This window comes from Lepisma saccharinum, chromosome 6, assembly GCF_977018435.1.
Source record: "Lepisma saccharinum chromosome 6, izLepSacc3.1, whole genome shotgun sequence".
Lineage (NCBI taxonomy): Eukaryota > Metazoa > Arthropoda > Insecta > Zygentoma > Lepismatidae > Lepisma > Lepisma saccharinum.
Window position 1 is genome coordinate 67,772,436 of NC_139234.1, and position 22,218 is coordinate 67,794,653.

The window sequence follows — 22,218 nt, forward strand, 5'->3', positions numbered from 1 at the left end:
TCTGCCCAAACAGATGAGTCAGCATCAGTGACATAAACATGGATGTGGGAGTGAGTTTCGGTTCCGTACGTACCGTCATTACAGACAGACTGCAGTACAGGAAAGTGAGTGCACAATGGGTGCCACATCATCTCACAGATGATCAGAAGAGCCTCCGTATGGGATTTTCTATGCAGCATCTGAGATATCGTGCCAAGGACCCTGGAATGGGTTGTGGCAGGTGATGAATCTTGGTGCCACCACTTCCAATCCGAAAGCAAACAACGAAGCCAACAGTGGAGACATCCAAGCTCTCCACTGCTGAAGAAGTCCAAGATGGTGCAGAGTAGTGGCAAAGTAATGCTAACATGTTTTTTCGATCATGAAGGACCCCTTCTCCTCGAGTTCCTCGACCATGGTCAAACAATCAACTCTGCTTGTTACTGCAGTACATTCCACAGTTTGCACGCAGCAATCAAGGACAAACGGCCCGGCCTGTTGTTCTCTGGACTGGTTTTGCTGCATGACAACGTGCGGCCACATACGTCAGCTGTTACAAAGAACACATTGGGTGGACAGTATTGGAACACCCACCATATAGCCCTGATCTATCGTCATGCAACTTCCATATTTTTGGTCCGTTGAAAAAGGCATTGAAGGGAATGAAGTCATGGACAATGTTCGCAACTGGTTACGATCTCAGCCAAAGATCTCAGGCAGGGTATTCACCGCTTGGTGAAACAGTGGGACAAGTGCTTGTGTACGTTACGTTTGAAATAAACCTTGTTGATTTCATTCTGCGGTCCCTGTTCAGTTTTCATTTGATCCACCCTCATAAATACCAAATCTACAGTAACATTCATCAAATGTTAGTTCCAGGTATCAACAGATTAATACTTACCTCAACATTAATAATTACAGATTGAGTGTAGAGTGCTGTCCATGGAATATAGATATTTGCCTTTCCTACTATCCCAGCTTTGACTTCAATAGGCAAATCAAGTTCATACTGCAGAGAAAGACAGAAGTATATTGTAACTATACGAGTCTTTGGTATGTGGCAAGTATATTAATATAAAAACTGCATATGAATAAAAATATAAATTTTTTCCTTTAACTCTTAAACAGAAACATAGGTCTTTACTTCATAATTAGAAACATCCGGTCTGAGACACCTTATTTTTTAATATTTGTTATTAAGAAAATGTATTATGTAAATCACTTCAAACTTTTACTCATTTGATATTGCACATCTGATACTTACTTCATAATTAGAAACATCCGGTCTGAGAGACCTTATTTTTTAATATTTGTTATTACATTTTTTTGAAGTTTTTTAGACAATAAAAGAGCAAAATCATGATTAATAACTCAACTTATTGAAAACTAAAATTATATGGGAACAAAACTAAGAAAATGTATTATGTAAATCACATCCAACCTTGGCATTGAATACGTAATGCGAAACACCCGGTCTATTAGACCTGCCCATAACATGTGCAGAGTGTAGGCAAGTGGTTGATAATAAGGTACTGTGAAGGGGGTGGGGAGACAGCTCAATGAGTGTTGCCACACTGTAGAACTACAAAACACTAAAGGTCTCACAGACCGATGTTTCTGTGTAAGGGTTAAGAAACCTCCTATCAACCAATACTGGTGAATTTGAGGTTTTCATAGTTTGAGAATCTATATGTGCACAAAATAACACAATTATATCATTCTTATTATATTCTTTAAATTAATATATTCTTATTAGGATACATCTTATTGGTTTTCTCATCATGTAGATTTGTGGCTATGGGAAAACAATTCACATTTATTATTTTCTTGAAATATATCAATACGTTACATTTATTGAGTACATATTCACCACAGAGAAACAGCTTTGATATTCAAATTAATTGAACACTGGCTGATAGTGATTATCATCAATAATGACATGTCACTAAGGCTTACCAGTAGTATCAGTATTAAAACTATTGATTTGTATGTGAACATTAACCATAGAACACAAAACCTTCGTAAATTTTACGAAATAACATAGACGATATAGTTGTCTAGAGTGAACTGTGCTAGCTTGTACTTCCCCTGCCCTAGTACCTTCCTAGCTTCTTAAAACAAGGTCCGTAACAGTCAGACAATCATCCACACTGTTCGTGTGCATCTGTATGAGAGGGTACGTTGTAATTTTTATGAGGGTTTTGTGACAACTAAAGTTTCTTTCGTGACATGTGTACTTACTTCTTTTTTGCATATTATTGTTCTAAATAATATTTTTGTGTGTTTGCTGAAAGGAAAATAACATAATATCATGGCAGATAAAGATAGGTTTGTCTCTTTAAGTCCACTATTTGCACAAAAAAGCTAAACGGGACTGGAGCTACAGTTTAAAGTTGGATCCTAACCACTATGTATCTCCAGCAGGTATCGTCCCCGGGACAGATAAAGATGAAAAACAAAAATGCTATGATTAGAAAGTGACTAGAAGAATCATACTCATATCATACTGAATATACATCCTAGCCCTCCAAAGGATCCTTCTCCAATTAGAAGCATGGAGTTTTCAAAATTCTAAATGTTCAAACAGTAATATTAAAGTTTGCACTTAACTGATTTCATTTGTGAAGTTGGTTATGAATTGGTATCACAAAATATATTATACGTTTTATAACATTTAACTAACTATCAAACAAATAAAAAGTTTCAAGTTTATTTTTTAAAAATAAATCAAAAACCGTATTTTTTTTATTTTTCCCCCAACACCCATAAGAAAAATATATTTTTTTAATAAATAATGAGCCTAAAATAGCTATCAAAATATATGATTTTAAAATGATAAGAACATAAACTAATAGCACCAAACAAAAATTATAAAAAGTTAATAAATAAGTAAATTTTAAAAGAATATAAATTTGAGTTGTAAAATTGTGTTTACGTTTCTCACGCAAGGTTTTGTATTCTAGGGTATTCTATATTTTGCAGAGTCTGAATATTCTGAAAAATGCATAATTTTCTTTAATTCTGCACCAACAGTGTGTGGGAAAGCAGAATTTATGTTTTATGTTCCAATTATCCCACATGTAATGTGGAATAATTGGAATGGGATGGGATAAATCAGAAACGCGGTTTCTAAAATCGATAATATCTTTTTTCAGGCTAACACAAGTTGCAAAAAAATCAACGTGCATAATGAAACTAGTGAAACGCTGTTAGATATTATAGTAATAGATGATGTTACCAGAATGCATGCAACCGACGTCACAGTGCCTATCGGTAAATCGGATCATTGTGTTACGTACATCGACTTAGTTTGCGAGAAACCTATGAGAGAAAATATTTGAATTACAGAAGCTTCTCCTCTTTCGATATAGACAACTTTGCCGAAGACATAACAAACGTTCAGTGTGAACACTGCAATCACTCGATACCGTTGATGAAAAAGTAGACTTTTTTAGCTCCAATATAGTACGTTTATTTGATTGCCATGCACCTATGAAAACTGCCCGAGTAAAAAAAATGCACATTCCGTGGATAACTCCTAATGTCAAGTTATTAATGTGTATTCGAGACAACACTCTGAGGAAATTTAAATGCACAAACAACGTTGCAGATTGGAACCACTACAAAGAACTCCAAAATTTTACGACTACCATTGTCCGACAGGAAAATAAGTCCTATTTCTCTTTTAAATTTGGTGCTATTCAATTAAATAAGAAGGAAACGTGGCGTGAACTAAAACAGTGGGGTGTGCTGGGTAATAAAAATGTCAATACGAACTTATCCTCACTTGTGAACACAGCACACGAGCTCGATGCTCTTAATAATCATTTTGGGCAAATTAGCAATCCATCTAGCATTCCCACTCCACTAAAAACACAACAAATAGAGTACTTTACCGATGAAGATAAATGATTTTGTGTTAACACAGTAACCGAAATTGATGTGCACAAAGCAGTACATAACATTAAATCAAAAAGTGTTGGAGCAGACGGCATAAACACTAAAATGTTAAAGATTGCACTAGCATATGTACTGACTCCATTAATTCATATAATCAATTATTCTTTGTCTAAAGGCATGTTTCCAGAAAAATGGAAAGAAGCGAGTCTTGCCTCTTCAAAAGAAACAAGAGATCAGTTCTTTCGATGGCTTAAGGCCTATAAGCCTATTGCCAGTACTCTCTAGAAAACTAGAAAAAATTGTATTTTAGCAACTAATATATTATGTTGACGAGAACAACTTGTTACCTACAGTTCAGTCTGGGTTCCGTGCACGGGATAGCACAGCAACAGCGTTAACAAAAGTTACAGATGCTATTCTTTGCGAAATAGACAATCGTAGTTCTACACTTTTCATATTACTGGATTTTAGTAAAGCTTTCAACACAGTCTAACAAGATTTGTTAATATCCAAACTCAAATAATATAAATTTGACTCTGTAGCCGTAGGGTGGTTTGAATCCTATTTACTTAATAGAAAACAGAGAACATTCCTTCAAAATTCACCCTCACAGATCTCCGAAGCTTTAGTTCTAAAAGCAGGGGTTCCACAGGGATCAATTATTTTAGGACCACTCCTTTTCACCCTCTACACCGCAGACTTAAATAAGATTATAAAATTTTTCACACCACATTTCTATGCAGATGATACACAACTGTATTTTTCGGCTAGAAAGTAGTATTTCCTCACTCAACACCGATTTAAATAATATTTACACATGGTTTACATCAAATGGACTTAAGAAAAACCCTGAAAAATCACTTTATATGCTAACTGGAATGAAACAATCTCAAAAAAGAATTATATTGTTGAACCAATTGAACTTAAAATTTATAGTGAAACCATTCCATGTAAGAATTCAGCAAAAATTCTTGGCTTGATTGTTAACGATACATTGGACTGGACGGATCACATCAATGCACAATGTATATTTCATTCTGAGAAACCTCTACCGTTTCCAAGATCAACTACCTGCAGAATGTAAACTTAGACTATATCAACCTTTAATTTTTCCACTATTTGATTATTGGGACACTGTGTATGGGTCCAAACTTGCGAAAAAACTCAGTAGGAAAATTCAAATCACACAAAATATCAGATATACTTTTGGCTGCAATATTTTAACAATGGCCAACAGGAGGCTACTGCACTATCTATATTTTATTCATGATCTGCAAACTGAATGTAAAATTGCATACTTATTTGAAAAATTATGTAATCGCAACACAATTCACAGACACGGGACACATCGTCGCAACAAACTTGACATTCCTCACCATTCGACTACGCTATATACCCCATCTTTTTCTATATCTGCCACGAAAGTATGGAATGCACTACCAACAAATGTTAAATTCATAAAACTCAATAAGAGTTTCAAAATTAAATTGGAAGAAATGTTTCTACAGGAACAGCAGCACAGACTAGAAGTAAACTGGCACTCAACAAATGACAAAACACTCATATTCTATAACTGTAACTATTGGAATTTTATTACTATCTTCAAATTATTTTTATTTACTTAAAGGCAACCATATTTTTTATTCTTACATTTGCATTTTTTTAAATATGTTTTGTTCTTTCACATTTATATTATCCTATGACTAATATTACTGTAATGAGAATATTTGTAATTGTAGGTAATGTAAAATTCTTTATTTCTCTTTAGTGTACTCAAGCTTTCCATCTGTATTCATATATTATATTATATTATACAGAGCATTCCCTAACATGCGCTACGAGACTCAACGGAAAGCGGCCCGGCGACAGTGCTTGTCTTTCCCGGCGATCGGGGTCTGCGACAGTCAGTGGAGTCGGCTATTAAAATTACAGTTTCACACTGTGTACTAACCTTGACTACAGAAGGTGTTGGAAATGATGTCCCTCTGCTGCAACACATTCCTGGCATCTCCAAAGGAAATTGGCATTTACACGTGCAAGTTCGTCTACTGTAATTCTCCCGATTTCTCGTACAATACTCTCCTGTAACTCACGGATGGTGTGCGGATTGTCTTTGTACTTTATTTTTTAGATTTCCCCATAAATAAAAATCGCAGGCTGACAAATCGGGGGACCTAGAGAGTTTTTGAAACACCCGTTTCTTGTGGGAGGCGGCGGATAGATTTTTGAGGAGACTGTTCTAACCTTTGTCATATCTCATCAAGTTTTTCCTCATTAAGTACACATGGGTTTTTCTTTCCACTTTTATTCAGAACTGACCATCCTATGTGGAACGAGAACAAAAGGAAATTTCGTTGCAAAACGTCGTCGCACTTCTCCACAATTCCTCTTTCCGAAGTAACACTCGACAAGATAAATCCTTTGTTGTAATGTAAACTTTTGTGGTGCCATATTAAGCCACAATCTTCAACACACGAACACGACACAACACAACTTCCGAGGATTATACTGGCGTCAGTGTGCAAAGTCAACAGAAAGGGAAAGAGAGCGAAGGCAGGGAGAGCGAAAAAAAAACAGACTGTATCATGCGACTGTCGCGGACCCCGTTCACCGGGAAAGACAATCGCTGACGCTGGGCCGCTTGCTTCCGAGTCTCGTAGCAAATATCAGGGAATGTCAAGACAATAGTCTTGTTTGTATACGTCAAATTGATTTAAGGGCCTTGGTTGCATATTACTTACATTTTCTCATGTAGCTTGTAACAAGAGTTAGGTGGTAGAGCAGCCTATGGCTGAACCTCACCCACTAAATAAAGGAATTATTATTATTATTATATATAAATGTTTGCAAAAAAGTTTAACTTCTCAGTATCGATTGGAATTGGTAAGAATATCAGAATCATCAATATCAGTTAAAATCGGTATTGCCTCAGTCTTACATATCATTATTATGGTTACTAGTACATTTACTGATTCAATTATTTCAATAAATAGCATCTATCATTTTATAATATACTGCTTCAAATACATAACCTCTATATCCATTTTTTTTAAATTGTGCACTATCTATTTATCTATCTATTTATATCAACTTAACTTTCAAAAGTCTTAATTTCATTAAAATTACAAACACTGAAATGAGCAAAATAATGTTTAACAAGTTAATGCATATTTTTATCCTGGAAAAAATTACCTAGTAATAATATTTATTGTAATTATGTTATTAAACTTACCAATGCTTCAGGTTTTAATTTCAAGTCTACAAGCTGAACATCACCACTGAAGATTCCAACATTGAGATTTTCTATGTCAAGATCCTGAACATATCTCCCCAGGCATTGATTCAGGATGTTGGCAACAATTCCCTCAAACATGGTGTCTGATGAAGATGATGGTTACTTGAGTACAGGTGGTAGCTCTTCAACTCCACCAAATGCTTTTCCAGAACAGCATGTGTAGCGGATGTAGCTTGGGCAATAAAAAAAAATGATCTTAACTAAATGATTTTGTTGTTATTTGTTACATATGCATAATAAGGAAACAATATTTCAGAAGACAATTCAACATACTTCTTACATGCAATATAAAATTTAGTCAGTCGATGGGGGACTAACCTGTAACATCTTTGTATCTGAATGAAGTTTTTATTGGTATACAGATAAAAAAGATAAAAAAAAGGCATGTACACAATTCAGTTTAGAAAAATAGACTTTGGTGAAAGGCTTTGGTGACAGAGCCATATTTAGCACAACACCAAATATGCTTTCAGTTCTTCCAGTGAGACATCTTTCCACTTATTCCATACAGAATTCGGTGCTGATGACCCTCTGTACACCTGATAAAAAAAGTGGAAAATTCTGCATTGCTTACGAAGATTGTGTTTAACGTGTGCATTTTCTGTTGTTTTGAACTTGAAGAGATGTGCTAGCCTATAGCAAAGTAATGGATGGTTTTATGTGGTACTATTTATCACATCATGATGTCGTTGCTGATAATTTTACATTTGTATTAGGTTTAATGCAGTTAGAATATCTACAAATTTTATTTATTCATTCCTTTTGGTTTTCACGATATCTTGTTTAAAAAAAGTGAGTCCTCCACGAAATTACAAATAGAATATGTTCATATCTCTTAAAAGGTTTCTTTTGGATGTCGTCAGTTTTATTTGGTTAGAAACGTTAGATTTAATGGTGATAGTAATTTCACTTTATTAGGTAATATTATGTAAAAGCATGATATTTAATTTAACCAAGTTACAGTGGCTTTATGCTACAAATGGTATAGAACATGTCATTTTGGTTACAATAAAGTACAATCACTTTGGTTATTGGTTTGATTTGGTGTTTTAAGTCCACTTTGTGCACAGTAAGGCTAATAGGGACTGGACCAACAGATTATAGTGGGATCCGAACCACTATGTGCCTTCACCGGAAATCGAACCTGGGACCCCTAGATTACAAGGCAACGACGCTACCACTACGCCATCGGGGAGGCCCGCCCCAATCACTTTGGTTATTAACATAGAAGTGGCAGAATGCATGATCATACATTCTTCATATCCCTGTGCTATGAGAAGTTAGAATTTGGTACTTTATGTTATTAGGTAAGCTCCAATTCGTATAACTTTACATGTTTAGGCAGTGGTGTATGCTGGTTTTAACAAGTGGGTAATCTCCAACCCTTGATTTATCCACACATTCCGAGTCTCCTACGTAAAACATCGAAATCTTTCTTTCAACAGCCCTCCCAACTCCACCCTCTGCACCCCCTCAAGAAAGTGAAATATTTTGCATGGCTTATGAAGATTATGTCGTTTGTGAACATTTTCAGTTACTTTTAGCTCGCGGAAATGTGTTATTACGAAGTAAAGTAAGTTTTCCCCTTGGCATGTTACCTTTCTGCTAAGCAGAACAACCCGAAGGATTTGCTGAAGTGAATATAGCACCCAACATGACATTCCACAACAGCAGCTATAATTTTACGTCGTTAGGTTGGGATTGTTAGGTTTGGAGTTGATAGTTACTATTTACCAGGGATGATTCCTCCATGTAGGAAGTGAGGAACTTCCTACAGTTCATTTATACTTGCTTCCAGTTCTCTACTTTTTAGGAGTTTATTAATAATGCGCGTTATAAAATTATGAGCTCAATGTACGTACAATTGACTAGGTTAGCTAATGTCAAGAGTAGACTGCTGTCACTTGCTCCAGCTGCAGCTTTGCTTTGCTGCCTCGCCTGAGGAACCTCGCTGGTATCACTACAAACAGATGGGTGAGGAGTGGAAAAGGGGCAGGAGAAGGTTGCGGTTTTAAAGCATCGAGGGTCTCCTCAATCAGTGATGCCAACCCCAGCAAAATGGTACTAAACCTAGCATGGTAGAAATTTACTATCCTTCGGACACCTCTAATTTTTTCGTTTCGTCAATTTTTGACATTCGTACTTATGTATTTGCTTCACGGAACATTCCTGAAGGTGTATCAACGTTGTTTTGATGAAATTAATTGCAATTTTTCACATTACCAGTACGTCTTTCTGGTAGGCCTTCTCGCAATTATTTCCAATTTCTAGATCCTGATACTAACACAACACCAAATTTTAACTATGTTTCCTAACCTAACCGAACTAACCTAACCATGCGCCAATGGTTCGTGGGGCTAGCGCCAATGGTTCGCAATTATTTCCAATTTCTAGATCCTGATACTAACACGACACCAAATTTTAACTATGTTTCCTAACCTAACCACGTGCCAATGGTTCACAATTATTTCCAATTTGTAGATCCTGATACTAACACGACACCAAATTTTAACTATGTTTCCTAACCTAACCACGTGCCAATGGCTCGTGGGGATAGCGCCAATTGTTCGCAATTCAAATTCACTGGATCCTCCACACCTGGTACAAACTTCACCATGCATCCAGGACACGTCATCCTTCTAACTCTCGTTGCAAACACAGACAGTTCGAAACACTGGATACCCAATGAACATGAACAAAACACAATCACGACGCATCATGATACAGTCACAACGCGTGATGGTGTACGAAGGTGTACGTGCCAAATGCTATTCTCCGTCGGAGAATTAATTTTCAACGAACAACATGAATTTCAGCTATGAAACATTCCCACATCACACAAAACACCTTCCCGATGTTCGACAATGCTACAGGAACTTATTACGGTAAGTAGTTTCTTCTGTAAAAATAAATAAATGTGTCCGAAGGATAGTAAACAAGTACCAAAAAATGAAATTACTTTCATCAAAGAAAACGTGAATACACCTTAAAGAATATTCCACAAAGCAGATAAGTAAGTACGATTTCTTAAAAATGACGAAACAAAGGAGCTACACGTATCTGTGGAATAGTAAATTTTTACCGTTGTTACTAATAAAAAGTGGCGAAAGTACTCGACGGCCATACATTGGGATCAGATAGCTCCATTATTTGTGTTTTCCGCGCACTGGAATCAAATTTATATTACGTAAAACATCGAAATCTTTCGATAAAAAGAAAATTAAACATAATTCTGGAGGGGGTACAGTGGGCCATCAGCCCCAACCCAGTGCCCAGTAAGTTGTGCATTCCCGTTTTTTGTCTTTACACAGGGAACTATGTTCAAGAGTTGCTTTGAGTTGGTGTTTTAAGTCCACTTTATGCACAGTAAGGCTAATCGGGACTGGACCTACAGTTTAAAGTGGAATCCGAACCACTTGTGCCTCCACCGGGTATCGAACCCGAGACCCCTTGATTACAAGGCATTGACGCTACCACTGCGCCATGGGAGAGGCCCCGGAACTATGTTCAAGAGGTGGCGCTGACCTACCTGCATTTTAACAATTTGCAATTTCTCCGGAAAATATCTCGTTCCATTGCCCTCTTTAACTTTAGTAAACCCAGCACTATACAAATTATGAACTTTCGAATCGCCAATAAAAAACACCGAACACAAACATACACATTCAACTCCTCGCGCCATTGTTTCTGTTTGACTTGAGTTGACGTGACGACTTGACCACAGATATAACTTAACTCCTGGCTGTGGATGAATGAAATTCCCTACGGATGCTTAAAAATGTCCCATTCCAGCTTGAAATTCCCTGTGATATCAGAGGTCCTAGAAGTTCGAATCATTCGCCATCGTTCATCTTCATTATCACTAATTAATCTAAAGGGGAGAAAAAGCTACGTAAATTAAGTAATATATATATATATATATATATATATATATATATATATATATATATATATATATATATATAATGTGACAGTAATTTAAGGACAGAAATAATTATCGAGGCAAGACGGAGAATGTTATATCATAGTTATATAACCTTGTTATTGTTAATTGCATGTATCCAAGATAAGAATCAGGGGACTCGAGCCCCTTTCGGGAGTTTTTTGTTTACGCTAGCTACATGGCTTTTGGCTTCTTGAATAACGGGATGATAATTTGAGAGAAATAATTATCAAGACAAGACAGAGAATGTTCTATAACCCTGTTATTGTTAATAGCACGTATCGAAGGTGGGGATCAGGGGCTGTAGCCCCCCAGGAAATTTTTCAGTTTACACTACATAAAATTAGGTTCTTGTCTTCTTGAATAATGTGATGATAATTTAAGGAGAGAAATAATTATCAATGCAAGACGGAGAATGTTCTATAACCCTATTATCCATAATATTGCACGTAAACCTTTCTTGCGCTTTCGGTGTTGTCACAGCGAACTTGAGCACTATGTAAAGACTTGTCAGCATTTGGAAGCTGCACAACAAAGGTAGCGCCACAAGTAGGACGATTCGTTTTAATTTTTAATCCCTCGAAAGCGCGAGAGGGGACGTTCTTGAATAAGAGGAGGAGTCGACCTACTGGCAATATTAACGAATCGTTTTATCTGCGGAACGTTCTAGAATATAATGAGGATATAAATACGCGGCTTCAATTTCCCGGTTGATCTGTACAACAGAATCGATTAATGAGACTTCAGAGGTAAGTATGACAGTTCATAGGGCCGCATAACGATAATGTAAAAACCCTCCGGGCTGCACGTCTCCAACCCCAACAACTTGAAGTCCAAAACTAAGGGATTTGTTCTTGAGGGGGGGGTACTTAAACTTGCAGTATAATAAATTATATAGAGTACCACCCCCAAAGTGCCAAAAATTAATAACCGAAAGGGGATGCAAGAATTCTCCTCGTCCCCGTATATATACCACCATACTTAGAACTGAATGTTTTCTCAATCACGTGTGCATAGGCAGTGACACGGTTATCTGAAACTTTTCCACAAACTGACATTCCTTCAAGGCAACCCTTCACAATCAAGAAACAGACGCATAGGCGACAGAAAGTATACACGCTTCCCTCCCAAGCAAGCAGGATCTTTGTTTTATTTATTTAAATTTCAGAACTAACCTGTCAATCAACTTGCTTAGTCGTCACCACGCTATAATGAATTGCAAGAGTCCTCCACGATTGCGTATTGGTAGCGTCGTCGCCTTATAATCAAGGGGCCCCGTGTTCGATACCCGATGGAGGCACATAGTGGATCCCACTGTAAACTGTAGGTCCAGTCCCGATTAGCCTTACTCTGCATAAAGTGGACTTAAAACACCAAATCAATCAATCAATCAATGAAATGCAAGAGTAGCGGAAATAGGTCAATCTGGTGAAGATCAGTGGCGGATTAAAACGTTCTCTGGAGGTGGGAGGATTCTCATTACGGCGCCGCCCGAACTTTCGGCGCCCAGCAAACCTCCCTCAGAAACTACGGTCCTACCATGTCATAAAATCACTGTCGTAACACTCGTAACTAAAACGTTGGAAGCCCAGCCATGTGTCATGTCCCCCCCTCCTTTCAGCCATAGTATTTCTTGCGCTATGAGGTCGTTACAATTATGAATTTGCACGCTGATAACGTTTTTAAGTCAGAAAATCCACATCGTGTAGCTGATGTTTATTGAAAGAAGTTTGCATTTTACAACAAAACAAGTCATGAATGTGTATTTAATACATAATTATCGAAAAATCAATATACCGGTACAAGAAATAAGTAACGATATTATATTCAGCGTAAAATAATTATTTGAAAAACTACAACATTATCTTGCGTGCTTTGGCATGAGTAAAGTATTTCACAGCGTGTTCAACGTTTAGCCGTTCGGTTTACCTGTGCTCATCGTTCAAAATGGACATGTTTGTTTATATTTGTTGAGGAGCACTATTCCGCAGATAATATTTTACTGGCTCAAGTTGGGACAGCGCGCGTTCTACAGAGGCTACAGTTACGGATAAAGTGAGGAAAATCAAATAAGCAGTGAATAAACCCGGAAAATTAGTGTAATAGTCGTGTTTCAGGATGAAAGTAGTGTCGTCTTGAATTGTTTCCAGTTTTGTGATCAGAGGCATGCCGGGGGAGAGGGGCTGATGGGAATCATAACCCCCCCCCCTTCTCACAGTAGTTCTAAAAAGAGCGTACACTCCCTTTCAAAAATCCTGGGCATGCCACTGTTTGTGATATCTTCCATCGTGTAGTGTCTGATGAATGTATTGGGTGTACTCAGTAGCGTACGCAGGATTTCATCAAGGGGGGTGTTATTTAGAAAACTTTCTGCAAATTCACATTACCATTGTTTTATTATACTTTAATTATTATTAAAAATAAATAAATTAATAATTATTATAATTAATTAATTAGTTTAATTACTACTAATAATTACTACTAATGCGGCTGCTATTTATGAAAGAAATAGAACAAAATTACATTTCTTTTGTTTCTTTGTTACAAAATAATTGTCTAGTCAACGGTTGTATATGATAAGTGAGACATTTTAAGTGTGAAGAAAATCCATAAAAACAAGCAAATATATTAAATTTATTGAAATAATGAAAATATGAAACTCATTCAAGGAGCCGCGCTGGTCTAGTCTGACAACTTCTTGGGATATCCGGGTTCGATTTCCGGAATTGGTTGGAATTTATCCAGCCTTGTCTCCGCACCCAGCCTCATAGCAATGGGTACCTGAGAGCAACCCTGGGGGATGAAGGCTGCCGGAGCATTGTGCTGATCACATCACCTGCAAAATAGTTCGAGATCGAGAATCTTTGGGGCCCACCACACCACTACGTGTGCCTTCATGGCAAGGTGCTATATGCACGGGGGAATTTACATTACCTTTACCTATGGAACTCGCCCAGGATGATGATGATGATGAAGCGCGAGAATACATGTTGCCAAATTCCACTGAGTCTATGTTTTCGTTGAAAAGTAAGTTTATAGACATTCCAACACATTTATCACTTCTAGGTGATTCACAAAGCCCTTCAACATTATTTAATGATGTGGATGTAGACTCAGCATCACTTGAGAGTTCACAAGGGGATGTGAAATCAGTACCGGGAAGAACGTTTGCAATAAGGTCGGCACACTGCGACGAAGCAAGGAATTTTCACAATTCTCGCGAGAGTCACTGCGCGACTTTTTGCAAAAAAAATTTGCAAAATTGAACTTTGCGGCCGCTTAGATTGTGTTTGGAATGTTGTGTTTTTCTTCATGCTGCATGGGAATAATAATTCAAATTATTATTATTATTATTATTATTATTATTATTATTATTATTACTGTCGCAGATCTTTGACTGTGATAAATTAGCCATGTTTAATTTTTTCTACAGCATTTTCCATAATATTTCAAAAGCTCAAGGGGGGGTTTAAACCCGGTAACCCCCCCCTTGCGTACGCCACTGGGTGTACTAGATTATAACTAACATCGCGGGTACACTTTGGAAGTTGTTTTTTTTATATAAATCAAGGAGCACCGCAGGACAAAGAAACGATTTTGTTATAGGTCCGCAAAGTCTCTATTCTCTCTTGCGGCGGCCTGCTGCACGTACGTTTAGTACAAGGCTGTGTTACTTAATACATGATAAATAAGTGATATATTATTATTTTCTCCTATTTAATCTTCATTTAATTGAATAACAAAAAATGAGAAAGGATTATTTATTCTAATTTTTTTTAAAAAAAAAGCTGCATTGGGGCCCACGGCCTCAAAGCTTGAAGCACCACTTGCATTGCACCTCCGGATGTTATAGCACTGTATAAAATACTACAACGTTTGCTGAACACACAAATCATTCTTAGTTGTTTAACTTCAATAAAATAAAGACTGTAATAGATTTCTAAAAAATCACAATAAATTGATAAATTGATTACAATAGATATGACTGTTGGGAACAGTGGATCAGCTTAACCTACGTCTTGTCCCAGCAGGCAAGAAAAGCAATGCTCTGTCACCTCCCATGGTTGCTAATTGTTAGCTCTTGGGAATGTCATAGAATGCCACAATGGTTGAAGTACTTGATTCCAACTTCGCAAACTTATTAATAACTAAAAAAAAAAAAATGCCTTTGTGAGGGGCATAGGAGAAGAATGATCGCCCCCTCAAGCCTTTATTTCGCCCTTGCAGCAAGTTACTAAGATTGATAGTTGTAGTTGGCCTAATTTTTTTCATCATCGCCCTAGTGGTGCTGGGGTACGTCAGCTGGCAGCTGCTCTCTCTCCCTCGCTTCGGTCATTCCACAGTGACTGGGCATGAAAAAAATTAGTGAGGAGTAGGGATGGACGATATCGGAAATTTGATATCACGATATATCGTCAAGAAGATATCGTTACAGACGATACGGTACGATATTTTTTTCCGTATCGTGATATCGGCGATATATCGTCTCCACGATATATATCTTCAAAATATCGTGACGATATAACACCGACACGATAGATATCGCTAAAATATCATGACGATATATCACCGACACGATACCTATCGCCAAAATATCGTGAAGATATATCGCAGACACGATATTTATCGCCAAACTATCGTGACTATATATCGCCGACACGATACATATCGCTAAAATATGGTGACGATGTTTCGCCGACACGATACATATCGCCAAAATATCGTGACGATATATCACCGACACGATATATATTGCCAAAATAGCGAGACGATATATCGCTGACAGGATACATATCGCCAAAATATCGTGACGATATATTATCGACACGATATCGCCAAAATATCGTGACGATATATTGCTGACACGATATATATCGTCAAAATATCGTGACGATATATCGTCTAGTTGATATCGCCTTGACGATATTTTTTTCAATATCGCGATATATCGTGACAGAGGTGGCGGAAAATTTTCTAGATCCTTTGTTAAAAGGGGGAGGTTACCTCACGATTCCTTTGATCCACCCTAGTAACATTTTACTAGTCCTTCAGCTTAAGTTTATTTCGTGCTTATCTCTCGTCCCCCCCTTCCCCTTCCTTCGTCATTCTTACCTTTCTTCGCCCCCTGTCTCTCGTCCTCTCCTATCTTTCGTCGCCCCCATCCATCTATTCTTATCTCTATTTCGCCTCCTGTCTCTCGTCGCCCCTTTATCATTCGTCGCGTCCTGTCTTTCGTCATTCTTATTTTTGTTCGCCCCCTGTCTCTCGTCGCCCCCTTATATTCATCACCCTCTCATCTTTCGTCGCCCCTATTTTAGTCACTTGCTGCACTCCCCGTTATGCTTCCTGCTCCCCATAACGGTAGTTCTTCGTAAAATACCACAATATTTGCTTTATTGCATTTCAACCCTACATAAGCATATTAATGAAGAAATAAAGTAAGGCCCTCGGGTAGTGGGGCGCCCTCTGCGTCCCCCTTTATTCCGCTCTTGTATGTTTCTTAATTGACACTATGTGCGTTACGTTTCATTCCAACTGTGTAAATTATTTATCAATAGGCCTATATGAAAAAAGAAAATAGGTCCCCAGTGGAAGTCGCCCACGACGCCCCTTCCCTCTTTAATCCGCCCTTGGGTGAAGTTCGGATAAGTCGCGGCTTCTTTCATGAGAAAAGGAAAAGAGGGACAACTGCATATGTATAGATAGTCCTGCATGCATGAAATTTAAGTAGGGTCATGGCTGTTCTAGAGGACACAAAGCCACACACACGTGTGTGTGTGTGTGTGTGTAAAAATCATGCTATTTCTGTGCATTTCTAGACCTCCTCAAATTGGAAGTTTCAATTACAGGTAACTGAGTTATTTTTTAAAATTAGTAACATTAACTGTGTAACTCTGTTACTTTTTTAAGTAAGTAACTGTAACTGTTACTAGTTACCTTTTAGAAAGTAACTTTCCGAACAATGGTAAAAATACTACACGTAATTATTTATAAGCAAAAATAGTGAATACTTATTTTTTGCTGAAATATAAAAATGAGCCACAGCAAGAAACTACAATAAGATACGTCTGTTTTTATAGGCAGTTACAAAATTATCTAAAACCTTGTTTAAATCCAAGGAATTTGCAAGCTCCTTCTCAATGGACAGAACAGATAGAGCACTCAACATCTCGTTACCAATTAGAATACGAAAATGGCATAGGCATCCCCGGTGGCATATTGATAACGCCGTCGCCTTGTAGTCAAGGGGTCCTGGGTTATTCCCGGTAGAGGCTCATAGTGGTTCAGTTCCCACTTTAAGCTGTAGGCCCAGTCTCGCGTAGTCTATCTGTGCATAAAGTGGATTTAAAACGTAAACTCAACACTGTTTGATTTTCCGCTTGCTAGAAAATGTTCTAGAAAATAATTATATATTTTTTTTGTTTATTTTCCACTTGCACGTCCATTGTTAGTTGGTGCAAAGATAACAATAAACAATCATCTCCACTCTAATTCAGTTCCTGTTGAAAAAACGACAAGGATAAGTTAGAAACAAGCCACAAGCTCTCTCACATATGCAGCCATTTTCCCACACTTCAATAATGCCGCCGACCTCCGTGGCGAAGGGGTACCGGGTTCGAATCCCTGCCTGGGTAAGGGTGTTCTTTGTGAGTGTCCCTTCGTTAATTTCATCCCCATCTTCGCAATTTGCCAAAAGTGGCACAAAAGCGAAGTATAATAAACTAAATCAATCAATCGACCAGACTCAATAAAGTAGGAATCAACCAAACAGTACCATTCTTGAATAGAAAGCATGTTAATGAAATAAGTTTCTCTGCCATGATGAAATATCTTTCGTTTCCGAAGGAGGTGCCACACTCAAAGAAGAAATATACGTATTTTCACTACAAATTCGTCCCCACTGAGACAAGTACATTGACATAAAAGCAGTGAATACTGTTGCAACTCTCGCACGCTGGGTATGCTATGTGGTTAGTGAAAATACCTGTTGAAGATTATAATTTTATTTCAGAATATATTACGCATAAAGGCTGATTAGAATTGGATCAATAGTTTCAGATCTGATTCAAAGATTCTCCTGCACAGAATAGTAATTGGCTACTATGACAATATTATTTTATAACCCCACAAATGATAATTAATTATCATGTAAGCTTAAAACTGCTCAAGCGTACTGATTTTTGCATCGTATTGTAGTGTTTAGTTGGTTGAGTTTGTATTAATGTCCACTACATACACAGAGGCTAATTGGAACGGGACCTACAGCTTATAGTTGAATCAGAGTCACTTAATGAAATGCTCCTCCACCATGGATCGAACTCGGGATCACCTCATTACAAGCAACAGGTTTATCGCTAGACTACCGGGACGAGGCACAATATTAATTTGTGTACTTTTTGTTTCCCTAACGTCGTATTTCTCCCTCTCGGATATATGCAACGATAAGGATAGATATAATGATGAAACGCATGAGAGAGCATCCCTGATACTTTTGCATTGCCGGTACTCGTGTGGGAAACTGACAAACAGAAAATAAACTTTACGGTTTTTTAGATGCTGAACGTCCTCTTACTTACAAAAATTCATCTTTTTTTTCTATTTGTGGCAGTCGTTATTAGGCTTGTGTCATGTGCAAATAATATTGTTTTGCCAGAACTTTGATTAAGTGGTATGTTATTAATACATGTTAGGGTGGAGCGGTGTGTATGATCCCATGCGACAGGCCCATACCCAGGATTTTTTTGAGGGACGGGCCAGATTCGAAAATGTTTATTTTTATATATAGACTATATATATAAACATAGGATTGCAATATTTTATAGATCCCTCACAACTTTCCCATTGCGTTCAAGCATAATGTTATCATAATTATTTATATTTCCCTCAAGTTTATGAGGTTATAAAAAATATTTTAAAAAACAGGAAACTATGTGTAGTGGTGTGCCCAAAGGGGTTGGTGGAGTCTCATACCCCTCTTTGGGTCAGAATTCCTAAAAAACGAACGTCAAAGGCACGAAAAGTTGGCAAAATGAGAGTTGACTACTGAAAAAGTACACGTAACCCCTTTTCGAAAATCCTGGGCACGCCACTGACTATGTGCGTTGTTCTAAAATGGAATGGTCCGTGCTTATAAAGAGCCGCGGTGGTCTAATTTGTCGGCGAAGTGGTCAATGTAGCGCGCTACGATGCCAGGGGTCCCGCGTTCAAATCCCTGCTCGGATATGTTTGTGTTCGTCTGACCTGAATGAAAAATAGATTTGAGATAAATTGATATGCGAGTTTGATGTGGGGAAGCTGCCGCTTAGGGGTCTTCCTTAAATAAAATAAAAAAGTCGGTAAGGCGTCTGACTGCCATGCGGGAGACCCGGGATCGATTCTCGTGGTGGGTGATCTAAGCTCGGAATAACACATAAAGCGGATCCGGGGCTTACCACATTACCTTCAAATGGCTGAGATCGAGAATGTTTGGAGCCCTACCCTCACATCCCCTAAACGTGCCTTCATGGCACGGTGCTATATGCACGGGGAACTTTACCTTTACCATACCATGTTTTCAGTTGCGGTGATTGGGTTCCAAAACGGGGGGGGGGGCAGGACAGTTTACTTTCCTTTTGTAGATAAGGTTTAGCATAGTGCGGTGACAAACGTGGCAAAAAGTGGAGGCAACCGGCCCCCCTAATCTCTGCAAATGTTTGTGTGTGTGTGTGCACAGAGGGGGGGGGGAGGTTAGCACATCGCGCTACGACTTCAGGGATCCCGGGTTCGAATACCTGCCTGGCCATGGATATTTGTGCGAGTCCATTCATCATATCATCACTCATCCCCATGACCCCGTCTTCGCAAATTAGCCAAAAGTGACACAAAAACGCGAAGTAAAATAAAGCAAATCAATCAATCAGAGAGAGAGAAGAAGGGGGTCGTTTATGAACTACACGACCATGGGCGTCCGGAAAGGGGGGCAAGGGAGGCCGTGGCCCCCCCTGGAAAATGATAGTCAACCAAAAATTGTGTATTTTACACATATAATTTCATTTTAGCCACAATAATATGTGTTAATTATTGCATGAACATCATAAATTCAAATTTAAGCAATAGTTTTTTTAGGGAACAACACTTTTGTTGGAGAAAATGTGCCTTGTTTGCCCCCCCTGGAGAAAATACCTTCCTTGCCCCTCCTGGAAAAATCCTGCGGACGTCCATGTGCACGACCCTGAACATTGTATCCCCCTAATCATAAACTCTCCTGCACTACGTTGTGCACATATAAATTTAACTGTTTCGATACTTTAAAATAATAGCTGGTCAGTAGCATGGCCAGGATTTTCCTAAGGAATGTATGTCTTTTTTTTCTTTCTAGTCAGCCCTGTATATTGCCATTGTTTCCTGCATTTCAGTTTTTTTATTGCAGGGTGAAAGGCGGCTATGGCCTTCACGAATCCTCCTTTGACACCCCACTGGCTGGAAAATTGCCATTTTGTGGGTACCAATTAGCAATAATAGAAAATGACAGCCATGTCTATTTACATGGGTTTGCAATCGATTTCTCGAGAACTACTAGACTGGAAAGATGAAATGTGGAGGACAAAACGAACCAAAACCTAGCATATTGCAGCCCCAATGTTTTCCCTCATCTGTCCATATCACGGAGATATACTAATATCTAAAGAACTATACAACTTAAGACGTGCATATCGGAATACATGGAACATGCTAACACTAATAACCTGCTTTCATTAGATTTTCAGAAATTGTTCTATCACTGTGTCTGCATGAGCAAAAAGCATATATTGATTATTCTATGAATGTAGGCTATCTGACAGTGGTGTATTTATGATTACATTTCGAGGGTTAATAAAGTTTCTTTTTCTATCATTTAAGAGGCTGTGGCTAAACCTCTGCTCGAAACGAATAGTAAAGTCAAATGTATTATTTTTAAAAATAAAACAGAAGTTAAGAAACTAATTTAAGGACTTAGTATTTCCTTGTGATAAGTTATCAAATTGCTAAATTGGATTTTAACCTTCATAAGTTGTTATCTTATCATGTCATAATTCATTTTGTATAGAGGAAAACAAAAGGATCGCTATTGGGTTAACGACCACACATTTGCTTTTGTTACAAATACGCAATAGCGGTTTAAAGGTGACAAGATACCTGCGTTTTCAACACTAGATTCCAAGCATTTATGAAAATGTTCACCACGATAATATGATTGCTAGCACAGAATCGACTTCAGCAAGTACTAACATAACAATTTTCGAACCGTATTCGAAGTAATGTTGAGATAACTTTGACTGCGTGGTATGTCTTATTATATGTTTAAACATTTAAGGACTGCACTGCATATGGCTGTACACTATACAGGCAGGCCTAATCTACATTTTTGGTTAATCAGGATAACGAATTGTTATTCCAAAAAAAGAAAATGTCAACAAAACTTAAATTACATACATGAAAACTGTAAATAGTTTATATTAAAATGTACTTACAGTGTATGTTGTATTGTACCAAATGCCTCCGGTTCACCTGCAACAAGAGTACAATATGGAAAGCATTTGTGACATCATTCCAGGATAAAGGTGTCTTCTGCTAGAACTCCAATGTCACACTACCAGTGCTGCCATCTGGTAATACAAGCTCGAAACACAACTGTCATAGGAGGCGACGTGAAAATCATTATTGTTAAAAAATGTTTATGAAGGTTTTATATCCAAGTGTTTCACTCACAGTAGAACAGGGAATTATCGATCTTCAAGAATAACCATCAGCAATTCCTAACAGATGTAGAAAGAAGTGTTAAACCTTCATGAAACTTCAGCGACTATTGATTTCCGATATCTTATCGCCATGACGTAACGTGCTCTCCTTAGTTACGGGACCGGCATTCGCCTATTGCAACGAGGGGGTAGCGGATGTGGTTCAATCTTGTCCGTGGAAACGAATACGATGTTTTAATGGCAATCAGCTGCAGCGCCAGTCATTCATTGATTGATATCATGAGAAAATCCATGCCGCCCGCACAAACACTTGTTACTGCAAGGCAGGCAGGCAGTCTTCACGTCAGCTGGTGAAACACTGGGTACCCTTATGCTTACAGCAA

The 22,218-nt window shown here is 37.9% G+C and overlaps 1 protein-coding gene across 5 annotated transcripts in view; it reads right to left on the reverse strand.

Annotated features, from left to right (window-relative positions):
* Window positions 1–21,889, reverse strand: part of LOC145988841 (intermembrane lipid transfer protein VPS13A-like) — a 231,550-nt gene extending 209,661 nt beyond the window's left edge. For 4 of the 5 annotated variants that reach the window (XM_083124072.1, XM_083124071.1, XM_083124068.1 and 1 more), the window contains exons 1-3: window positions 21,608–21,889; window positions 7,112–7,346; window positions 881–988 (exon numbers count right to left, since the gene is read on the reverse strand). In XM_083124072.1, the coding sequence (XP_082980198.1) occupies window positions 881–988; window positions 7,112–7,252 (249 nt within the window). In that variant the 5' untranslated portion in view covers window positions 7,253–7,346; window positions 21,608–21,889. Of the gene's footprint in view, window positions 1–880; window positions 989–7,111; window positions 7,347–10,703; window positions 10,845–21,607 lie in introns of those variants that run through there. The other variant, XM_083124069.1, reaches the window with a different exon arrangement.
* Window positions 21,890–22,218: the final 329 nt, after the last annotated feature.